This window comes from Simochromis diagramma, unplaced genomic scaffold, assembly GCF_900408965.1.
Source record: "Simochromis diagramma unplaced genomic scaffold, fSimDia1.1 OVJJ01000669.1, whole genome shotgun sequence".
NCBI lineage: Eukaryota > Metazoa > Chordata > Actinopteri > Cichliformes > Cichlidae > Simochromis > Simochromis diagramma.
In genome coordinates, this window is record NW_024387458.1 from 5,015,802 (window position 1) to 5,038,872 (window position 23,071).

Consider the following 23,071-nt stretch of genomic DNA (forward strand, 5'->3'; position numbering starts at 1 on the left):
CTTCATTCCAGCTTTCATCAGCTTCCACTCTCCATGTACTGTATATATTATCCCCAACTTTTTTTCTTGGCTCTTAGTCTTTCACTTTGCCCCCTTTCATCTTCCCTGTTTCATGCTGTCTTTCCATAGCTCAAGTATGCAATGTACACATTACTGGCCCTAGACCACTTAAAATATATTTTCATGCCCTGACCTTGGATATAGGGAATATTTATACAAGCATAACTTCCTGAATTGGATCAAGGATGAATGAGAGCAAACAAGGACACAGTTAAGATGAAACAGGTGAACGTTATAGCTTGTGGACAGGGGGAGATAAGTTTTATTGCAAAGTCTAATGCGATGTCACTTTTTGACAAAGACTTATAGAACATTTCTACAGTCACACATACACACATATATATATATATATATATATGGGGATGTTCTAAGTGTGGTAGGGTAGCAGATACAGCCTCACAAGTTACTTAACAAGCTCGAGGCTCAATCCTATCTGTGATCATGATACCGTGTGCCACTTTGTGTTGCATAAACTCACAGGTAGTGAGTTTATAGAAGAGGGAAGTTGTGGAAGAGTTTGTCAAACATGGTGCCGAGTTTGGACAATCTGTTTAATGACTCAACAGTCTTTGTAGTAACATGAATTAAAGTTAATGCCTGTTATAAATCAATACAAAGGTTAGGGAGCTCTCTGGGTGGAATTCAGAATTTACTGTATGTCCTTTTAAAGGTTGAACGCTTTAAAGAAGCCTGGTCAATAGCAGAGATCAGTAAACAACCCGTGTTTTTTTGATTTAACACTAAAGGAATGTTTTTAGAGTAACTGTTTTTAAACGGTGTGAAAACAGAAAAAATTCACCACCATCAAAGTTTTTGGAAGTCCATTTTTGGTATTTTTCATAAATGGTATGAAAAATAGACTTAGACTTTGAATCTGAAAAGTGAAGCCAATGTGGAAGTGTGTTAAACCTGCAGTCTTTTTAATGGCCAACAGGGGACAAGTGCTGCAAAAAGTCACGTAGCCAGTATTTGCAACCAGTGACTGCACTCGACTACTACTGATCCACGCTGCACCGGCTAGTGAGCCCACTGAGGCCCAGACTTGTGTAGCTCTTTGGGGCTGAGCTCGGTTGGGCCTAGCCCCATGGGCTCATGCCTTGTTGCAAAAGTTGCTGGAAGTAGCCAAGGAGAGGAGACTCTACCCCTGTGATCTGGACTCTGGAGAAAATTGATGGAAACACTTGAACATTAAAAAACCGACAGTTTTTAGTTTTAGGACTAAAAACTGGAAGAAACTCCAGCAGTGAAGTCCAGGCCTCCAGTGCGGCAAATCTTACAATTTAGAACAAATTAGAAAAAAACATACACTAGCACTTCCCTATAACTCGCTGTTAGGCAAACACAATACAGTGAGGAAATGTAGAGAAAAAATGAAGAGGATGTAAAAAGGTTCACAACGAAGTAAAAGTCGACAAAGAGCAGTGCCTCTGCAATTAGCGATGCTAAAGCAAGCAGAAGAAAAGTTCGGATGGCACATAGTTCCAGGGCAACCACCCCAGTGGGTACTTACCCTCTTATAGTTGCCAAAGCTGTTTAGTCCAAAAGAAGCTGTTGTAACTCCTAACCAGAGGCTTGAAGCACTATTTCTACAAATATACCCCGAAACTAAACCTGCAGCATCATTATAATTTACAGTTCCCTAGAGCCTCGCTGTTTATGGATACAGTGAAGAAAATGGAAAGGAATAGGGTCCAGTTCTAAAAAGACTTGTCTTGCTCTAATAGCATATGGTACTTGGATGTAATTTCAGTTCCTAATCAGACAATACTCTGCTTTCAGATTTTGAGCTCATTGTTCCAGTGTGATAAACGACTTATTGTTTGTGTTACAGACACATACTGAGGTTAATGCCACTTGTAGTGGTGATCTGTGGATGTTGATAGAGAGTAGAGCTATGATAAAGCACACTCCATTTATATTTGATATGCAGTTTATATCACTCCTGTCCTATATCAATATCACGCCACAGTTTGCCCTGTTGGTTTCAGCCTTGTAGACTACTCCGCTCACAGTGTGTGTGCGTGTGTTTTATCTTTAAGTGTCTTTAAGTGCCTACTTCATGCCTAATGTTTAGTCTTTGTGGGGTTCTTGATTAAGGTTGTTTTGTTTAACAGATGTTTATTAAAATTTTTAGCTGATGATTGTACAATGTTTGCAATGTTAATAAAACCAGTTTTATTATTCTCACATACAACTCTGCATTCAGAAATTTATCGGTGGTTGGTAAGGGCCCAATAATGCAAAGTCCAGCAGCAATCCATTTGAGTCACAATCAGAATACTTTATTGATCCCTGGGGGAAATTATTTTTCGTTACATGTATATATTTGTATATTAGTAGCAGGTTGGGCCTGATTTTACCTTCAGAACTACCAACTTAGATCTCCGTAGTGTATATTCAACGAATTGCTGGAAACATTCCTCAGGATATCATAGCATCAACACACATGCTGCACATTTGTCAGCTGCACATCCATGATGTGAATCTCCTGTGTCTCCATTGGACAACAACCATGGCACATCCAAAGTCACCTAAATCACCTTTTTCCCCTGAATTCTGATGCTCTGTTTGAGCTTCACCAGGTCATTTTTGACCATTTCTGCATTCTTAAATGCACTGAGTTGCTGCCATGTGACTGGCTTATTAGATATTTGCATTAACAAACAGATTAAATGGATAGTGAGTAGATGCACTGTATATAGTTTTCCATTAAATAAAGCCTGCAGACGAGCGGTGAGCGGTAGCTAACATTCTTTAATCACAAAGAAAGAACAGAAAAACCTGAGCTTGGTGGAGAGCCTGCATGACCGCGGGGCAGACGGCCAGCAGAGTCTCCCGAGCCTAACATGGCTCTCAGTTAAATACCTTCTTCAGGAACAAAAGGCAATACACAGCTGTTTCACACCTTAAGGTTCACACTCCCTTGCTACCTCCCAGAGTCAGAGAAGAGACAAAAGATTCTTCCTGTGGAGTTGTCTGCTTCCCCCAACTTCCTTACTAGACCCCCCCCCACCATTTGTCTTACTGTATGAGTGTGAGACATGTTAATATCCAGTGGCACCAAGGCATCATACAATAAAATAATGTTATTAATACATAATTAAAAGAAATTCCTATACAATCAGCAGACAGATGGAGCAGTGGGCCTGCATATATACACCTCTGCAAACATAAGGAAAGAGGAGATGGAGGAGATATTTACTTACCTATGTCGAAAATTGCATCTTTATATATTAGAAGAACATAGAAGCCATTTAACTTTATTTGCATGCATTGATAAATGATGTAGCCTACCTTCATTAGTGGTCATGCTTTACAGCTGAACATTGGTCTTTAAATTATTTTTAAGTGGAGGAAAATGGATTGATATGCAAAATGATTTAAAACAATCTTGGTGCACCACCACTCTTACTGTTTTCAGCAACCATCGGTCTGATATTATCAGATTCAGGGTTTCACAATTAGTCACCTTCTGCTAATATGGCCACAAAATAACTGATGAAAGCCTCATTTTCCTGTTTAGAAAGGTTGTTTTTAAAACAGTATTGCATACAGCATATTCTCTATGTTAGTAATACTAATTTGGTCTCATTTGTGGCCATTCTTATGCTCTGTGTGTGCTCTGTTGTTAGAAAGCTATCGAATGAAGGGTTAGCAAAGGAAAGAAAGAAGCCTTCCTTTAACAACAGAGGGAGGAGGGCAGGGGTTAAAGGATCAAGATCCTCTTAGTACTTACACAAACACACGTACCCTTTCACGGATTCAGCTGCTAATCTTAAAACTACTTAACCCTTTGCAAGAGGTGACGTTCTCTAAGCAGTTTTCCAGGAACTAGTAATGGCACCAGTAACAGCTGAACGTGACAGAGTTTCTGACCTTCAGACCAACTTATCCAGCTTTAACTTTGTGTGTGAATGGGGAAAAAAATCAATTTGCTTCTGCATGCATGAGTAAAAGCCTCTATTTCTTATGTCCAAGGGTCATGTAATGGTAGATGGAGTATGAGTCTCAGTGGATTTGACAGCTTAACTCAGTGGTCACAACATGTGGTGAAGTACTTGTTTGGTTGTAGTATGGCCACATCCTTGGTGAAACAAATTCAGAAGACTTTTTTTGATCGTTCGTGGCACAAAACCTCAAACCTGGCTATTTTTTTAGCTTTTTCTTGCCTGTAGACTCGGTCTTGTGTCCCGTTCTCACTTTATCAGTTGTCTGCATTCATGCAGATCATACATTCAGATGGGTAGTTAAATAATGCCCACTGCGAGGGAGCGCCAAGATAACAACATACACCAAAATTCCTTATGTGTGGGATAATTGTAGCTAAACTATGAAGTAGTCTGGGTTCAGTTCCAAGCTCCTACAATTTGCATGTCCTAGGGCAAAGGCGCTTACCCAACTGCTCTTTGTGGTTAGGCCACTGCCTTGTATGACTTTCTATGACTTGCTGCCATTGCTGTTTGTGTGTTTTTTTTTTTTTTTTTGTACGTGACTGACAGGCAAATTGTAAAGCACTTTGGGTAGAAGTGTTGTATAAATGCTTTCTGTTTCAAAGCAACATGTCAGGTCTTGGGTCGAGTTTGTGATTCAGGTTTTGAGATGGGTTGGGTTTTACAGAGTTGAGGTCTGATTTCTGTGTCTACCTTGGTTCCTAGTGATTCAAATCTTGGGATCATTCTCTCCGACACATTTTTATAGAGCGTTGTAGTGAAAAAAGTAACCTTGACTCTGTGCAGCTTCTCTGATATGAACACTTCCAGATTTCTCCAGCCTGCTGTCACAGGAAACTCACTGTCAGTTTGGACTCTTAGGACTAAAATGAGTGTTGTGTGGAATGTCTTGTTGTCTTTGAAAAGGTTGTTTCGAGAACAACCAGGTCTTCAGTGGCTGTCTTTGTAACAACTTTAGCATCCTAATTCTGTTGCTGTCCACAGAAACTACAACTACTTTAACTACCTACATTCAGAGTTAAGCCATAATTCCTCCATAATTAGTGGCGTGGTTGCTGCGTTCTCTAAGTGCGTTCTATCTAACATTCACACACATTCATCAGAGAGCAACTTGGGGTTAGTATCTTGCCCAAGGACATTTGGCATGCAGACCATAGCAGCCAGGGATAGAACCACCAACCTTCCAAGTAGTAGATGACCTGTTCTGCAAGTCTAAACTTCAATCTATGCCTGATATTTCAATGTGGTTTCTATTTTTCCAGTGTATTAATCATTAAGTGATCATTATTGTCCTGATAGATGGGAGCTTTAGTCGTGCACATATTCCCATTGTTTCATATCTGGAGACTTTTTAATCTGAGTGTGACCTTTGTTCTCTTCCAGCCTGGATCCCAGTCCTCCCACTGCGTTCCTGAGACTGTCATCCACCTCCAGCCCTGGCCTCAAGGCCAGCTGATATACCCGCGGAACCTACATCATCTTTCATATTTTCCAGCATCACCCTGAGCAACAACACACCGGGTGCACTCCTTTTGGAGAAACGCCCAAAACCCACCTTCCGAGGACACCAGGGACCGGCCCCTAGGGACTGGCCCCTGTTATGTTTTGTTGACCGACTCGTCCCAACCGGCGAATGACAAGTGTGCATCCGAGGGTGGGGCTTGCCTCAGTCTCTCATGATTGGCTGCTGGATGGAATTAAGGTGAATGGAACACATGCCCAAGGAGCAGGACTCTAACCCATCAGAGGGAGAAGAGAAACAGTGAGTTTGAATTATGTATTTATTGTTTAATGTTAACACAGTTTAATGCCTCAGAAGCTAAATTTGAAATTTTGAAATGGCATCGTTGTTTCATAATGGCTGTTAAAAGTAAGCAGTAGTCGTACCAGTTCCTTTATAGCCATCCCATCTCCTTCTCTACCTTTAGCTTTCCTACTGTAGGTTGTATCTTTACTGAAGCAGCCATGATTTTTTTCTTAGTGCTGTAGAAAAGAGGTTTTCTGATAAGGCAGTATTCATTTTTCAAGATAAGCTAAGCATCGTCGTGTTCACTTTTTTCCTCCGTACCACTCGCCCCTCTCTCCCTCTTGCCCTTTCCCTCTTGTCTGAATTGTTTCTGAGAAACTAGACCTTCAGCTGCTCCTGACCCTGACGTCCCCGCCCTCGCTCAGCTTCTTCAGACTGAGTCAGTCTAGCCTAAATGCAAACAAACATGGCGCTTTTTAAGCCCCTTCTCATTAATGAAAACATAATATTAGTGGAATGGACTGTTTTCTCATACTGCTAGAGGAAGGGGCCCCTCTGTATGGAAGAGGCCTCTGGGTAAAGGAAATAGTTATCGCTGTATATCAGGCTGCTTTGGGTTTGAAACAAGTCTTTAATTTAGAAAGCACCACGATTTCCTTTCATTTGAACTGTGAAATATCGAAGGTAAAGACACGTCGCCTTCACAGTTATTTGAAGGTGTAATGACAGGTTGGTTTTGTGGTTTCACAAAATAAGTGTTGAAAGCTTCATGAAAGCTTCTGTTTAATCACATCAGGTCTTTATTTTATAGTATTTGTTGTTGCCCATAAGTTCTTAAATGAGCAATTTTAACACGACAGAAATCTGTTTCACCCTTAAATCAAGTATACGTGTTTCTCCTCTGGCATGTAGCGGGAGATATCAGCTTCAGCTTGTCTTGAATCTAATGGAAACTAGCTGGTGGTCAGAATCTTAAGAAGTACACTATAGCAACACCTCTTTCCAGAAATCATGACCTAGATATGTGTGTGCAGTTTCATGTCGGAACTGTCTGTCTACATCCGCCAATTAAAGCGTGCAGCCAGCTAATTACAGCTCAGCTGAGTGGGTTCCCATTAGTGTTTACATCCTGCCACGCGGTCACGAGCATGAGGTCACGGGTAGCTCATTTTGCACAGCGATACAGTTGATGGGGGGTAGTTCGGTAGAAAGGAAGTAGGTCCTACATAAACCTGCTCACAGTCCTGTTGTATTTGAACAGATGGATAAATAGCACTTTCAGCTTTTGGTTGCTCCCTTTAGGGCTCACCACAGTAGATCATCTACCTTCAACGGGTATCTTCTTCTGTCACACCACTTCTCTGCATGTCCTACATTTGATTTTCAGGGTGAACTCTAACTTAATATAATAAAAAATGTATATATTTTGGATAAAACTGTCACAAAAACATGAAATGTTTGGATTAAATCGTGCCGAAAAAGACCCTTCCTTGCAGGTTTGTCGTCTTGTTGTCTTAAATGAGTAGTTGTTTTTACACCATGGGGTATATACCATTTACAGGCTGAGCAGTCAGAGGATAAAGCGAGCACTTGAAGGCAACACTGGACACCGGCATTAACATGCAGTGTTTGAATTTAACACCGGAACGTTTTCAGTCTTTCGTCTCCGCAGTCAAATTTATGTCAAATGTAAGGTCATGTTTTAGTTACCGTGTGGAGGGACTGCCTGCCTGTTCCGCACCGTCAGAGGCTGACGGATTCCTAAGATAACACGGACACCTGTCAGGAGATTAACAGCTCTGCTGCCGGGGGAAACAGAAAGTCGGCGTGGCAGAGGACATCTTGCTTCATTTCACATGTGCGGGTGTAATAACAGTGTATCTCTGTTTACACCTGTACACCTGTACCTGCTGGCTGCAGTACTCTGCACGTCAGGGATAATTAAAAGGACGATGAATTAAGCTCCCGAGGCTACAGACTGGAGTGGTTTCTGCTCAGAGTGGATATCACTAGTGCGCTCAGCATGACAGTGGATTTTATTAAATTTCTACCCCTCCCTTCTGCGTGTTGTCAACCAGTTGTTGTGATCTGATCCGGTCCTTTAAAGTGGTGTTTTGGATACCAGAAGGCAGACAGAGAATACGCCCTCCTCCTAAAGATTGATTGATACGTCGTCAGCCTTGTTCAGCTGATTTTTGTTTTCTTTTTTTTTTTTTTATATAAATAAATCCATACAAATATACATTCTATGCACTAAATTTCATTCTCGGCACTCGCTTTTGATGCTGTTTTGCTTCGTGCTCCTATTAACATATTAAGATGCACAAATTGCTGCACATGTCGGATTCTTCCTTGCATCACTCCTCTGAACATGTCACCATAGCTGACGCAAGACTGCTTGCACTGTGTTGCATTAACAGTGGTAAAGGCTTACACCATACAAGTGTTGTGTAGTCTCTTGTATCCAGGAAACTTTGTTCACGAGGCGCGAGGCCTGTTTTTATCCTTTGCACTTATGTGAGATCCTCCCATCCATCATGCACGAGAGACGATCACAGCTCGGCTGGTGGTGCTTGTCTGCATGTGGAATCGTCGGCTTTCTCTGTGTACAATAAGTATTAAGTGCTCCTCTCAACTGTAAATAACATAAGATGGCTCGCAGTAATTGTGTCGTGCTGTTGGATTTGTGTCAGGGAACGCACTTAAGCCTCAGACAGACCTGCTGTTCTTAATTTCTACACGTAGAGACAAATGGAGGACGCCTGTCCTGCAAAGGAAAACAATTACATTGACACACATGGAGAATATGTGCTCTTTCTCCAAATCATATGCCGTACGTAAACCTAGAGATGGACTTAACGACTGTCAGGCCGATTATGAATGCAGTTTGGAGGTGCCGGCTGATGAGGACCAGTCCCACCAGATCTGTTCCAGTTGGGCTCAGCTGGTGTTTACATTCAGCAGATAACGCCGTGCAGTGTGTGCGGCGTGTAAAGATTCTAGTCTGAATTCTTCGGAACGGTCACTGCCAGACGTTCTCATTCAGATATTTTTTTTAAACCTTGTTTAAACTTTGTAACTGACAGCTGGGATTTATGGCGTCACTGTTGCTTGGAAGATGCAAAACAAACACGAGAAGAGGAATGGCGGGCGAAAAAGTTTGTGACATAGAAGTATCCCTGCAGAGCGTCCCCTCCTTGGATGGTCTCGCACATTTTGATGATGCTATATACAAGCCGCACAGTGTTATGGTAAAAATAAAACCAGCTGTGATTGTTTGGCTCTCTGCGCTGCACAATTTCTTTGTTTGTTTGTTTCGTTTTTGCACACTACGTTTTATTCCAATTGTCACTTATTTGAAAAAGTGGGACGATCCTCATCGAAGCACGTGATTTTTATTTCCAGTTATGTCTGCTCTCTTGCATCTGAACGTAGTACATAAAATGTCCAGTCATGGGACATTTAACTGAAAGATGAAGGTGAAAAACTGGGGATAGGAGCAAGAGTGAAAGGGAAGGTTTACAAGATGAGACCTGCTATGATGTATGGTTTGGAGACAGTGGCACTGACAAAACGACAGGAGGTAGAGCTGGAGGTGGTGGAGCTGAAGATGAAATGATTATCAATGAGTGTGAAAGAGACAGTTCAGGCAGAGCAGTTTGGAGACAAAGTTAGCGAGACAAGGCTGACATGTTGAGATGAGAGAGAGTGGATATACTGGACCAAGGATGTTGATGATGGAGCTGCCAGGCAGGAGGAAAACAGGGAGCAGAATGATATTATCAGCCATTAAGTGCAGTGCATAGTGGACTGCTTTAAGGGATTTCATGGTTATGCATTGATTGCAAAGCTTTGCAGACAGTCGTCTACATGTTGTAGCTGTTTCCTGTCGCCCCCACCCTCAAACCGGGCACGGCTGCCCCTCCCCGCGGCTGCTCCTGCTGGGAAGGAAAATGGTTTGATTGTTGGGGTTTTCTCCAGAACACTGCAGGGTCTTTATCATATAGTATAAAGCGCCTTGAGGTGACTGTTGGTGTTATTTAGATAAATAAACCTGAAGTGAATTTTTACGCCATCTGTGTCACTCAATCTGCATATTTTGATCTTCAAGCATGTTTTGTGCTTCTTTTTCTTTATGCACTCAAAAAAAAAAAAATCTGCCCAAATTTCTGACTTGAATGTAAAATTTTCCCCGTAATTTTGTTACATAAGTAAAATTGTTACATTTGATTGAATCTGGTGAAGTACGATGTACTTGAATGAGCCTTTGATTGAAGGTGAAGAACGAGTGAAGGTTTGTTTCCTCACTGCCAAAGTCTCTGTGTTGGTCAGATTTTCCCACAACAGTGTCTTTGGTGGAACTGAGCACATAAACAACATTCAGCTTTTCCTTCCCCCTATACATGAGGATGTCCTGCCATGCCCACGTTAATAGCATTGTTATTCGCTCTCTTCCTATGGATTTTACGACTATTACTTCCTGTTCCCTTGTTTGTGGATGCAGAGTGTAGTGGTTTACACATTTGCCTAACCTAGCAAAAGATCCCTAGTTTGATCCCAGGAGGAGATACAGATCCTTGTGGGGGTTGTGTCAGGAAGAGCATCCAGTGTAAAAATCTGCCAAATGTTTTTGACACTGTAGGCGACCTGTGGTGAATAGGGGATTAGCTGAAATAGCTTTAAACGTCCCCTTCCTTTGTTCGTTGGGGACTTAAAAATGTATTTTGATCATCCTCGTTTGTTTGAGATCAGTGTGACCTGCAGTCTACCATCTTTTAAAGCTCTTAAACCAGAGTTTATTTCACAATTACCCCTAATGTGAGAGGCGGGTACCCATTAAGGCCAGGTGGTTGGGTGTCAATCTGTGAGTCAGTCGGCGTAAACCTCAGACTAATTGACTGAAACACTGTCAGGTTTTATTTCTGCATTTGTGAAAGAAAAGTCCCCCTGCAGGATCTCAGTGATACTTTAAAGAGCTGTGAACATTTCACGGCAGAACTGCACTTGTGTTGTTCGATTTGTGTTATAAATTAGAGTTATTATATCATGATCACAGAAATAACAGCTGCTTTAGTGAAATCTTTCTTTTTAAAAAAATATTCACTTCACAGTATCAACATAAATAAGTCTGAACCTCTATATTTATAACATAGAGTGTATAGGTTTTATGTGCACACCAGACACATCTGGATATGGAAAAAAATCCAGTTAAATGTAGTCGAATACCTACTAAGTGCTTCTCTTTGGTTTTAGTTCAGAACATTTCAAGCTGTTTATATTTGAGCTTTTAACTACATGTTTATTATTGGTTATGTCTGGGTTACTGTAGAGTTATGGATTTAATCAGAGGGAGTTGTCTTGCTTTCACTCTGTGGCATACTACATCCCCTTCTTCCTCAGCCTGTAATTTAGAGAGTGGCGGGAACAAAGTGTCCATTAGCTCTGGATGTATAGGACGGGGCAGACGCAGCTGTTGGCCCGCAGCATGTAAGCACAACAATAGGCGACTGTGGCCCTCTAAACATAGGACAGGGGGCCTCATTGAGTGTTTGTTATGGATATAATTCTCCAGGCTATTTTGAGCATTTTTGTGTTGTTCTGTCTAAGATGCACGAGCTTCAGAGCAGACAGTTTCCGTTCACCTAGATTAAAAAAGGCAACAAACTCTAGCCAATCACAGGCAGAGTATCGGCAGAATGTAGATAAGTGTGAAAAAGGAAGAGTGAGCGTGGTTAGGAGGGTAAAAATATTACAAATATGTATTGATTACATAAAGAAAAACTTTAACTTTAACTGAGGTTACAACATACCAAAGTTATGAAAAGCTGTGTGTGTGTAATGGCACGGCTGTGGCTCAGGAGGTGTTTCAGGTCATCTCCTAATTGGAATGTCAGCGGTTCGATCCCATCTCTCCTAGATACTAGATACCATCCTTGGGTTGTCCCTGATGCATCCGTCACTGTGAATTTTAGGTTTAAAAAAAAGCTTGTGTGAGCGAATGAGGCTTGTAGTAGGAAAGCGCTTTGAGTGCTCTGTTAGTAGGACCGATTATCTGCAGAGCGCCTGCAGAGCTCTATAAATAAATATTTGCTGGCCTTTAGCAGCATAACACAAGGTTGATTCAGGGTCACCTGATCCAGTTCAAACTGTAAGCTTTATCAAAGAGCAAAGTTTAAATGTAGAGAGGTTTTCACGTCTTTGTCCTGCAGCCAAACTGGGAGCTGGTTCCACGGGAGAGGAGACTGATGGCTCATTGTGACATGTTGCATCATTAACATGGTCTAGAGTGCCAGATGTGCATTAATCCGCAGCCAAATATAGTCAACAACAAATGCTCTCACCAGCTGTTTTAGCTCCTTTTATAAATGCTATTTTTAAAAATGTATATGTCTCTAATGAGGGGAGGATTTAAGACCTGAATGTCATAAACAGCTAGAGTATTCAGAGATTGTCTGTCTTTTTACGGGGGGAAATGTATATTTACCCTTAATGATCTACACTGTAGTTCCCTGTGACTGGTGTTGGCTGCTTTTTATGTAGTGTATCTATATCTTTATTATTAAGTCCTGCAGTGTCAGTTACCTGACAGACCAGTAATACCTGTGTCGCGCTCACTGTCAGAGTCACAAGTGGAGAAGCTGACTGTATAAGAGGAGCCTGGGTGGTACCAAGTTCCATGGATAGGAATAAAAGGGAGGGAGCGGCAGAGAGTATCCATGTGGGTCAGCAGGCTAAACATAGCACGAGTGGACGAGATATCAGTGTGAAGGAGAGTGGGAAAAACGGACAGTGTCCATGCACGAGGGCCGTGCACAGCTTTAGCTGCGGCTTTAACTAGAACTGTACCTCAGCTATGCATATTTTACATTCCCACTGCTACATCAGGTCAGCACTATGTGTTTTGTTTGTGTCATCCTTTTGGCTCAAACTCTTGTTTCTTCTCTTGTGTATTTGTTTTTGGACCGCGCGGCCACATTCGGCACACATGTCGAGCTGCAAGGAATTCATCTGCTGCTCTTGAACGCCAGTTTAGGTTTTATACTGTTTACTGCGGAGAATGTAGAGTATGTGCATGTGCATTGAGTTTTCCGAGAGGCACAGTCTACAGGACTCGCACATTTAGAACTGTGTTGCAATCTGTATCTCGCCGCGGAGCAAGACCTGGGAATTGAACTTACTTTGGTATGCTCGTATAGCATACGCTGTCCTGCCTCAACCTGCAGAGACTCAGATTCCGTCAACATATATTCAGTTTAAACCCATGAACAGAAGGTCTTCTATGTGCTAAGTGACCAACGTCTTCCTCAACTGTGCAATACAATTATATATATATATATATATATATATATATATATATATATATATATATATATATATATATATAAAAACCAAATCTACTTTTCTGTTTGTTTGTAGCAACAAAACATCATAACAGATGAAGATGCAACATGCCACTGTGAATCTAAACAGCCATAAAAGCTTTCAGACTAAACCACTTTTTTAAATACAGTCATTTTATGCCATTATGTTAGGTATTATACAGCTATTTTATTTTTCAGGGCCACTCGTCACAATGTCTGTCTTTTTTTTAATGAGAGCTCTTTGAACAAAGAACACCTCTGAGGTTACTGCATAGACTGTATGTAAAAGGCAGAGGTAGGCAATGTAATATGACCCATTAGCTTCTGGATACCCATATTAAAGCCTTGATTTTAGGCATTGCCATCTGGTAATAAGTTCTAAGTTGTGGTACCACAATGTGGATGTGACATCATGACTATATTTGAAGTTAAAGTGGGTTATAGCCTATTATATCATGGCTTTAGCTGATGCTAATAGCATGCTTTTTACTGTGGCTAAAAACTTCTCTTGCGTATTTGTAGAAACTCACTCTGTTGGTTACGTAATTCTTATTTTGATTTAATACAAAGTTTGTTTCTCTGCACTTGCGGCTGCTGTTGATCCTCATCTTCTCGCTGTTTTTCAAGTGGTCCACGTTAGCTAGCTAAGGCTAGCTGGCTGCTCTGGTCACAAAGGCCTAGAGACCAGTTAGCAACCACCGGTTGCTAGGGAAAAGTATTTCCTTTTTTCCTGTCACTAGTTAAAATTGGTCAGAAAGAGCTGTTGTTTCTGTGTTTTTGTTATTATTTTGTTATAATTTTCAGTGAATCACTAGTCATTACTCTGCCATTTGTTGCATCATTCATCAGAGCTCACGTTGCCGAGCTTGTGTTGCGGCACCTTAGGGTTTGTGCAAACTCTCTGTACAGAAATGCAGAGGTATAGGATAGTGTTTCGTGTAGTATAGAAGTATAGTCCTTGTAGGAGTGACAGAGACCTGATTAATGAGTATCTGATGTCATCCCGTTTGCTGATGTTCCCATCTGCACCAACATGCTGCTGCACTGGAAGACTGAGCTGTCACATAGCTGACAGTCTGATGGTTGTCGCCTCCAGCAGCTCCGTGGAGTGATGTTGGAGCCAGTTGGCAGAGGGAGAGATATTTACCTTTGAGTGGCATTGAGTGAAAACCCCATCGCATCTTTCTGCTGCTGTGACAGCTTTAATTCTTTTTTTTCCCGCATCCTACTGGCACTTTAACTGACATGTTTGCCCACAAAGTGAATGAAAAACAACAGCCGTGTTCAAAGGCTCTCGGATTTCTTTAGGTATTACTTTGTAAAATATGCATATTGCATCAATTTGTTGTTGTATGTAGAAGTGTTGCTTCACAGGTGAGCAGCATGACTGCTAGAAATGGAGACGGTTGTCAGTGCCAGTAACATTATACCATGCTTTTGACCACTGAAATCCACTAAAGAAGATACCCAACAGTCATGATAAATCAAGCCTTAATTCAACAGGCTGTTCAAGAGCCCAGTATAATACACATTTGTATTCTGAAAAGTGCAAAAGGGAACCATAGCTGAGAACAAGACACTGCTATAATTAAAACCAGTTTAAAATATGAAGGGCAGTTTGAGCCGGCATTCATGCACAATTATAGCAACTCGTGAGCCTGACAGGTAATTATATTGTTATGTTTCCCAGTTGGAGACAATGTTTGCTGGTGTGAAACATAAAAACATGCTCTCTTACAGGAGAAAAGAAAAGCCTGTGTCTCATTTAGAAGCAGTAACATAAAACATGTTGTTTATCAGACGTGTGTTTTTTTTTGACCAAGAGAGCAGAGAAGAAAAATGTGCAATATAGCCACAGAAACATTAAGCAATGAGTAACATGACTGGAGCTCATTTAGTGTAGAACCTTTTTGTTTTGTCTTTGTGTAAACAAGACATACTGAGAGCTGCAATCATGGCAGTATAGCGCTTTATCAAAGTCAAAGTCAAATTTATTTATATGGCACATTTAAAGCAACAACTGTTGGCCAAGGTGCTGTACAATTAAGATAATCAAAAGAGAAAAAAACATAGGGAGACATGATAAAAGTTAAGAAAAACAATCATCAAATTAGAAGATTTGAGTAAAAAATAAGATCAATAAAAGTAATACAAACTCATTCTGATTTAAAAGCCAGGGAGTAAAAGTGGGTTTTCAGACGGGTTTTGAAAGTGTCCAGTGTTGGGGAGGTCCTGATGTGAGGGGGCAATTTGTTCCACAATTTAGGAGCAGTTGCACCAAAGTCCCGATCTCCTCTGTACTTGAATCTGGACCTCGGGACAGCCAGGAGCAATTAAACTGCAGACCTCAGTGATTTTGCAGGAGTTTGCAGGAGTGTATCAATTTAAAAGATCGGAAAGGAATGAGGGTGCTAACCCATGCAACGCCTTAAAAACAAATAATAAAATCTTAAAATGAATTTGAAAACTAACTGGCAGACAGTGTAATGATGCCAGTATGGGAGGTGTGTGTTCTCGCTTGCGTGTGCCACTTAGTAACCGTGCTGCAGTGTTTTGGACCAGCTGCAGACGGCTAACTGATGACAGGCTAACACCAGAGTAAAGACTATTACAATAGTCGAGGCGAGATGAAATGAAGGCATGGATAGCTCTCTCAAAGTCTCTAAAAAAGAGAAATGGCTTCACTTTAGCAAGTAGCCGAAGATGAAAAAAACTTGATTACAGCATTGATCTGTTTATCAAACATTACATTGGAGTCAAAAATCACTCCTAGGTTCCTCGCAAAGTTTTTTTTTTTAAATACATTTCTAAGGGGCCAAAGTAGCAGACCAAACACAATCACCTCTGTTTTCTGTTCATTTAGGTTAAGAGAGTTTATCGCTTCATAAAGCAAGAAGGCTCCAGAAGCCACGCTCTCATGTTAAAACGCTAACTTCCTCCATACAGTTCATGGAGTCTGGATGGCGGTTGAATATTTTTGCAAGTCATTTGTTCAAATTATATCAAGCTTAAAGCTATTCTTTATTAAATGCATCAGCTAGATTTTAAAGCTCATCAAGCCACTGAACTGTCCGTGTTGATGCTTTTTTTGGATTTATTTCATGCAACAGTTCACAAATATTGTTGCTATTCGTGAGTTTTCAGATTTACTGTTTTACAAAAAGGCTAGAAAATAGAAAAGCGTGTTATGATTTTTTTTGATTAAGATGACACTTATTTTCTCGCGTTCTTGAAAGTGTGCTGGGTGTAAAAATGTGAATTCACTGCTAGTATTAGGTAAGTTGGAGCTTACACTATTGTCCAATTGTGGCTTTAGAGACCAAGATGGCAACAGCAATAAGCTAAAGTTGAGACTTCTGAATTCAAGTATGCAAACAATGGCTGACTTCACAGTGGCTAACGCTCCTTTATTCATGTACAGTCTGGAGGAGACTAACCTACCTTTTATTTATTTGTTGTTGATGGCTAACAGGGCAACAGCTTGCATGAACTTTACTTAATAAAGGGATGATTTGTCAACTTGAGTTAGGAAGTTCAGTCCCATTTTAAGTTTACTATTCAAATCCACTCATATGCTTAAGTTAAGAGTATTTAAATGATTAAATTATCCATCTCTCTGGATGTCTTATTGCAGTAGCTAATCAGGGACGGCTTGCCGTGACCGCCATTTGAACCCGGTTATGTCATTAGAAAGGCAGCGACTCTCTCATTAAAAACTCCTTTCATAAGATTAAAATGTAGCAGCAGAGGAAGGATCCTTTCACCCATTAATAAAGAGTACACTCTTATACATCTCTGTCACAGAGCAAATTTAACCCAGAGGCTTGTGTGTTGTGACCTAGAGTCCAGCAGAGTTGGAGCTCAGTTTATTTATGGTTGTAATGGAGTCCTGCTCCCTCTCCTGGAGCTGGCGTTAAAGGGTCCTGGTGTGGGAGGAGAGCCGGAGGCTGTTAGAGAGCAAAGAGCTGGACTCTTGGGATTCTAAACACATCCCAGACTTGCAGGGAGCACTCGCTGACTCCGGCCCATACTGTACTCGCTTTTCATAACCCCCCTTACCTCACCTCTCTCTGCTTTCATAACTCCCCTGCAAGCAGCCAGCTCCCATCTGCGCTTTACATGCCTTCCACATGTGTCAGCGTGGCTTCAGGTGTGTGTGCACATCCTTGCTGTGAATGCGTGTTGCTTTTGGCTGCATGGTTGACACCTACACTCTTTGCAGTTCTTGTCTTTCGGCTGCTGTTGTGGGGTTTCCCCATGAGCGCTCTCGTAATCGGCGTGGTTTTGGGGACCTTACTAGTATTCCCCACAAAGACTTTTTCCTGCTACTTGGATTCAGTTTGGGAGCACTTTCAGCTTTTACTGCCAAAATGCATCAATTTGCTGCAAGTAAAGCTGCCTTTTTCTTTGACATAAACTTTATGACTTAACTTATGGTCTAGAGAGCTCAGTTACAACTGAAAATTAAAATTTATGGTGGCAAATCATGCTCCTATATCTCTACGTGATTTGAGTACCAGATGCTTGGCTGGTAAATGGATATAGGGAGAAGGTTTACACAAATAGAGAAGCCAGTTTACTTTCCATATATGGTTTAGCATGAATTATACAGATTACATTATCTCTTAGTCACTCGATCTGTTGTTTATAGATCTGTCCTGGAGCCCATTTATACCTGATATTAACGTGGAGACTTTACTTGGATTACTTGGAAAATGATATTTCCATCTGTTATTGATTCTCATTAGCTTGATTTTGAAGCTGACAAATCTCTATAAACAGAAGTGCTGACCATGTGTTTGCCAAAATGCAAGCTCAAAGCTACCATCTATCATCTAAAGACATATAACAGAACTTACCTGTATTTATAATCAGTGACCACTGGATGGAACATAATATATCTGCTGGCTTCCCCTCACGATGTGGCCACACTGCTGATTGGTTTTGTTGGCATAAAGGGAAACGGTGCTATTGTATCAGATCTACTTATTTTCCATTCGCAGAGAAAGCATTTGTCTGCAGTTCTTTGATGTGCAATTTGAAAAATCACAATTGAGGGCACATAATCTGTCTGGCTGAACAACCAGACACCTGCCTGCAATGTGATGTCAGTGTGAGCCAAACCCCCTCCAGATGTGATTTGTCTGATTCAGCTCAGACTGTGATGTGTTTGGCACACCTGGCTATATATTTTCTTTATGACCTACATACATACAGCTTTACAGAAATAAGTGTTGTATATTTACAGGCGCTGATTGTTCCTCTTTGCTTGTCTCTCTTTGTCCCTTTGTTATTTCTCAGGTGGCTCAATGGCCCAAAAAGGAAGAGGAAGAACAGCCAATGTTCGGTGAAGAGCATGACTGGTGAGTGCCTGATGGATTGACTCTCTGGAGTGGCACCTAAGAAAAAAGCACTTCTCTTACCTGAAATATGCCTGACGTCTTCAGATGTACCCCTTTACTTTAGAGAACAAACAGTCTCCAAATATAGGTAACCATTCATTTTGAAAATTGCTTTTCCAGCAGCACTTAGGTTTGGAGGTGTTTGATATATTTTTGGATTCTCTGAATCTTTTTTGCTTTATAAAAAAGGACTCTCAGTCTCGCCACAGTGTACCCAAGCACTGAGTGAGTGACTGCAAAGAAGTTAAGCACAAGATTGATTCCTGCCGCGTGTACATTACACTTTCAATTTGTCAAGAGCAAAGAGAAGAAGTAAAACATCTTGGCACCTGTCATCAATAAACGAAAGCCTTCTGCTTTGTCTGTTTTCATGTTGGATGCAGTTCATTGTCAGAGTGACAGCTACAAATCCCCTGAGCTGGAAGAAGCGAGTGAGGAAGGGAGGTGAGAGATTGGGAGCGATAGAGTGGGAGGAACACCAGCATAAAAATCCAAGTCTACAGGATAGCTGATTTAATAAAATATATCTCCCAAGGCTAAGTCCAAATGTTTCCCCTCCCAGCAGGCTTCCTCCCTGCATGACTGCTTGTGCCATGCTTTACCTGCCATGGTTCATTTGAACTGGGAAAGTATGACAGTATGTCTGTCTTAGGGGCATGGTTGTCTGAGATTCAATTATATACACTGTCAGAATTTTCCTCTGAGAGTGGACCAACCCTCAGCAAGTGAATGGATACCTTAACAACCATAATATCATTGTGTTGTGTCCATACAGTGCATTAATAGGCGACTAGCATAAATATAGACAATTATAATATGTTAATAATGAAGCCAATAATCAAAGCCTAGGTAACCAAATCATCTTGATAGATAGTAGATTTACAGTAGAGCTACTTTACAAGAGTAGCTTTGCATGAATCGCTAATGAGCCATTCATGTCCTTATTATCCATATGGCACATTTGGTGTAATTTCAGCTTGTCGTGCCCCTTCCAGTTCTCCAGGCTGGACACAGAAGTGTACAATCAAGTCAGTTATATGTGCAGGAGTTCAGAACTTCTCAGATTACACCAAGGAAAAGCTGAAACGGCTTGAAAAAGTTTCTTTGTTTTTAATCAATCGGTAGAAGATTGCAAGAAGTCCAGAGCACCCAAAATGCCAGGATAAGTGCTTACAGGGCTGTGATGATGTTACAAACTGTTGCATCCTTTAAACCAAAAACTTGTACGAGCTTTGACTGCAGACTGCAGACTGAGGTTTTTGGATTACTGGCATTACTGGTAATATGTGCATCAAACATTTTAGGTTTTCAATTTTGGATGCAGGGCAAGCACAGTGGCATGGATGTCAGCACTGTTGCCTGAGTTCAATTCCACCATCAGGCCGGGGGCTTTCTATGTGGAGTTTGCATGTTCTCCCTGTGTTTGCGTGGGTTCTCTCCGGGTGCTCCGGCTTCCTCCCACAATCCAGAGACATGCAGTTAGTGGGGATAGGTTAATTGGAAGCACTAAATTGCCCATAGGTGTGAATAGGGGAGTGAATGTGAGTGTGATTGTTTGTCTCTGTCTGTGTGTTAGCCCTGCGACAGACTGGCAACCTATCCAGGGTGTACCCTGCCTCTCACCCTAAGACAGCTGGGATAGGCTCAAGCGCCCCCCGCGACCCTGACAAGGATAAGCAGGAGCGAATGCAAGGATTTTGGATGCACTGCTTCTCTTTTTTCCTTTGCACATTGCATTTTCACATCTTCTGTAAAGGAACCAGAAACTGGCTTTTGCCCCGGCAGGATTGTGTTCCCAGGCAAAAATAAACCCTCCTCTGACAGAGCAACCCTGTGCCCACCGCTATTTTAGTTTCATTTTAACTTAATTCATTTAATAAAAGTTCAAGGACGTCCACCGCTTAAAAGAAGGCTGTTTAAAACAAAAAGCACCAGACAAAAGCGCATTGACCAAAACGATTTTTGCCACGTTTGCCATAATTGGTAGTTTGATCAATTCTTCTCGGGCCCTTTCAGCGGTACATAAACACAGCATTTAATCCATTTACAGCAATAGATTTTAAGTGGCATTCAGGGAAGGGACAATAAACACAGCTGCACTTAGCTTTGCGTAATAGCTGTTGATTCAACTCCAGCTATCGGTGTAGTATTGTCCTCCGGTGTCATCAGTGTTTACAGTTTCAAATGTCACCTCGCTTGGATGTTGTCATGTAAGGACCTCTAAGAAACAATCCCGAGACTCCTTCAGGGATTCAAACGCCCCTCCCCACCCGATTTCACTCACACACACACACAGACATACTCTCACATGCACACACACTTTGATAAAACAAAAACGGCAAGTGTTATGGTGGGAAACTTGCGGAGACAAAATATTTATCTTGACTCAGCCACACTTGAAAAATCTCCTTCCTTTTCCTCCGTTTTGCTGGTGGCCCGTCTGGGAGGGGCCGGCAGCCAGAGCCAGAGAGCTGCAGCGGTATTGATTTTGGGCTTGGCTTCCAAACACAGCCACAGCAGCGGCCTGCCCTGCCAACACAACGGGGCTCACATTTTCTCTTATGTGATGGTTCTCTGGTTCTTCTGACTCCTTTTTAAACCTCTTTCCCCTCCTGCATTCTCCCATCTGACCTTTTGTCATTTCTCTGGCTCACCTCCCTTTTACTACTTTTCTTTCTTTTTCTCTTTTTAGATAAGTTCTTCTTATCTTTTTTTTTTTTTTTTTTTTTTTAATTTGACAGAAAGAAGCCGAGTGCTCCTCAGTTTGGAAAACTGTCACTTTTGTGCCTTTGGCAAGTGCTCTTCTCTCTCTTTTGTCTTTTTTCTCTTCTTCCCACCATCCGCTTCTTGCCTTCCCCCTCCTCCTCTAAAATCTGTAACCGAGCCAAAAAGGCAGAGCCCAACTGACACTGCCAGTCACTGCTCTCACCACGCCTTGGTGCACGCACACAGACACACAAAAGCGTATATCACTGGATCCATTTTTAACCGCTAAAAATAAAGAAAAGCGGGCTTTCAAAGATATCCCTCATTAGATTTTCTATATCATTTTTTAAATAGAAGCATAATCAATAGAAAAAGTAAAACTACATTAAATCAATACTTATTGTGTACTTTGCCTTTAACATCACCGGTTTTTCAGCTTTTTTTTTCTTCTTTGAATCACCGAGAGCTTGCCACAGTTCTTCTGTGGATTCGCTTCCGTCTCCTAATGTAATCTGAAACTCTCTGGGGACCGAACCATCTGTTGCGCGGACCTTTAGTCTTCTTTCTTTATGATTGGGGTCTTTGTCGTGCTGCAGAATGAATTTGGGACCAATCAGACGCTTCCTTGGTGATACTGTGTGATAGATCACAATCTCAACACCCCGATCCTCACACACAGGATGTGCAAAGTGCAGAGATTTGTCGGCAGCCCCGTTTGTGTGGGGCTGCACTTAAAACACCCACACTGAATTTTTTTGCGACTTGTAGTGCATCGTCTCCGCCCCTCCCAGCTTCATAGCTACTGTAAATATCACATGAAATGTCTGCAAATCTGCTATTTCCTGTGTCTCCTTGCTTGCTTTTTTGGTCTCGCAGTATGGAAAAAAGAACAAACTGTGCCTTTTCTGAGTCTAAAGCAGAGGAACGACTGTGAAATAGGACAGAGAGAGAACAATCCAAATACTGTCACTTTAGATGAGCTGGCGCTGTAGTATCTGCTGTGAGAACCTCAGCTCAGTTAGGATCAAACCAAACAGTAAAGCTCTTGTGTGTTTAATTGTGTGACCACAGTAATTTGAGTAGCTTTGTGTCAGTACACAACTTAAAGGAATGACTGAAGTAGGAAAATATGCATAGTACTTTTTTCTTGTTTTAGTTCAAAACAAAGTTTGCAGACTTTCCAAAGTAATTCATGTAACACAGCTTCCTCCCAGTCTAACCCTATTAGTTACTTGGAAACCTTGTTGAATATCTTGTTTGCTAATTAAAGACTAATTACAAATGGGGGTTCACTTCTTACATGCTCTCCTCAGAGCATTATCATATGCCAGTGTAAAAAGAAGTATTTCACTTCATTTACTGTAGCACCAGAGGGTAAGTGGGGTTGATTGTGAGCTCTGCTGCCTCTGTAACCACACAGCGGTGTCACAGTGCACTGATGTGCTCGTCTGCATGGCTGTAGAAAGGTTAAACCATTACAGTTTACTAGCAGGGGAGCTTTAAAGAGACGAGAGCTAAAACCGTTTGGCTTCAAAGGTCACAGTAACATAAGTAACTTAGTTTTTTATTATGTGAATCATGCAAAAGTACACTAGTAAAGTCTAAAACTAAAAATATGATGCTGGAAAGTGAACTCACATTGACCACTTTAAAGGTGCCACAGGCTGCGTAGCGGTACTGTTCACCACAGAAACTGTGTGGGTATAGTCTAGTGGCCCTATTTGAATTATTAGCACTTGTCCCTATTAGAAAGGTACTGACTGCGTTACCCTGCAGGTTAAATGATGTGAAGAAACAGCCGATTTTTTTTTATTCAGGCATCACAGTGACAAACTCGAACACTAC

At 41.4% G+C, this 23,071-nt stretch overlaps 1 protein-coding gene across 4 annotated transcripts in view; it reads left to right on the forward strand.

The window, feature by feature from the left end:
• The window catches only part of thrab (thyroid hormone receptor alpha b), a 161,670-nt gene that overhangs the window by 108,331 nt on the left and 30,268 nt on the right, over positions 1 to 23,071 (forward strand). For all 4 annotated transcript variants that reach the window (XM_040014016.1, XM_040014018.1, XM_040014017.1 and 1 more), the window contains 2 exons: positions 5,394 to 5,772; positions 18,420 to 18,481. In XM_040014016.1, coding sequence (XP_039869950.1) covers positions 5,717 to 5,772; positions 18,420 to 18,481 — 118 coding nt within the window. In that variant the 5' untranslated portion in view covers positions 5,394 to 5,716. The remainder of the gene's footprint in view (positions 1 to 5,393; positions 5,773 to 18,419; positions 18,482 to 23,071) is intronic.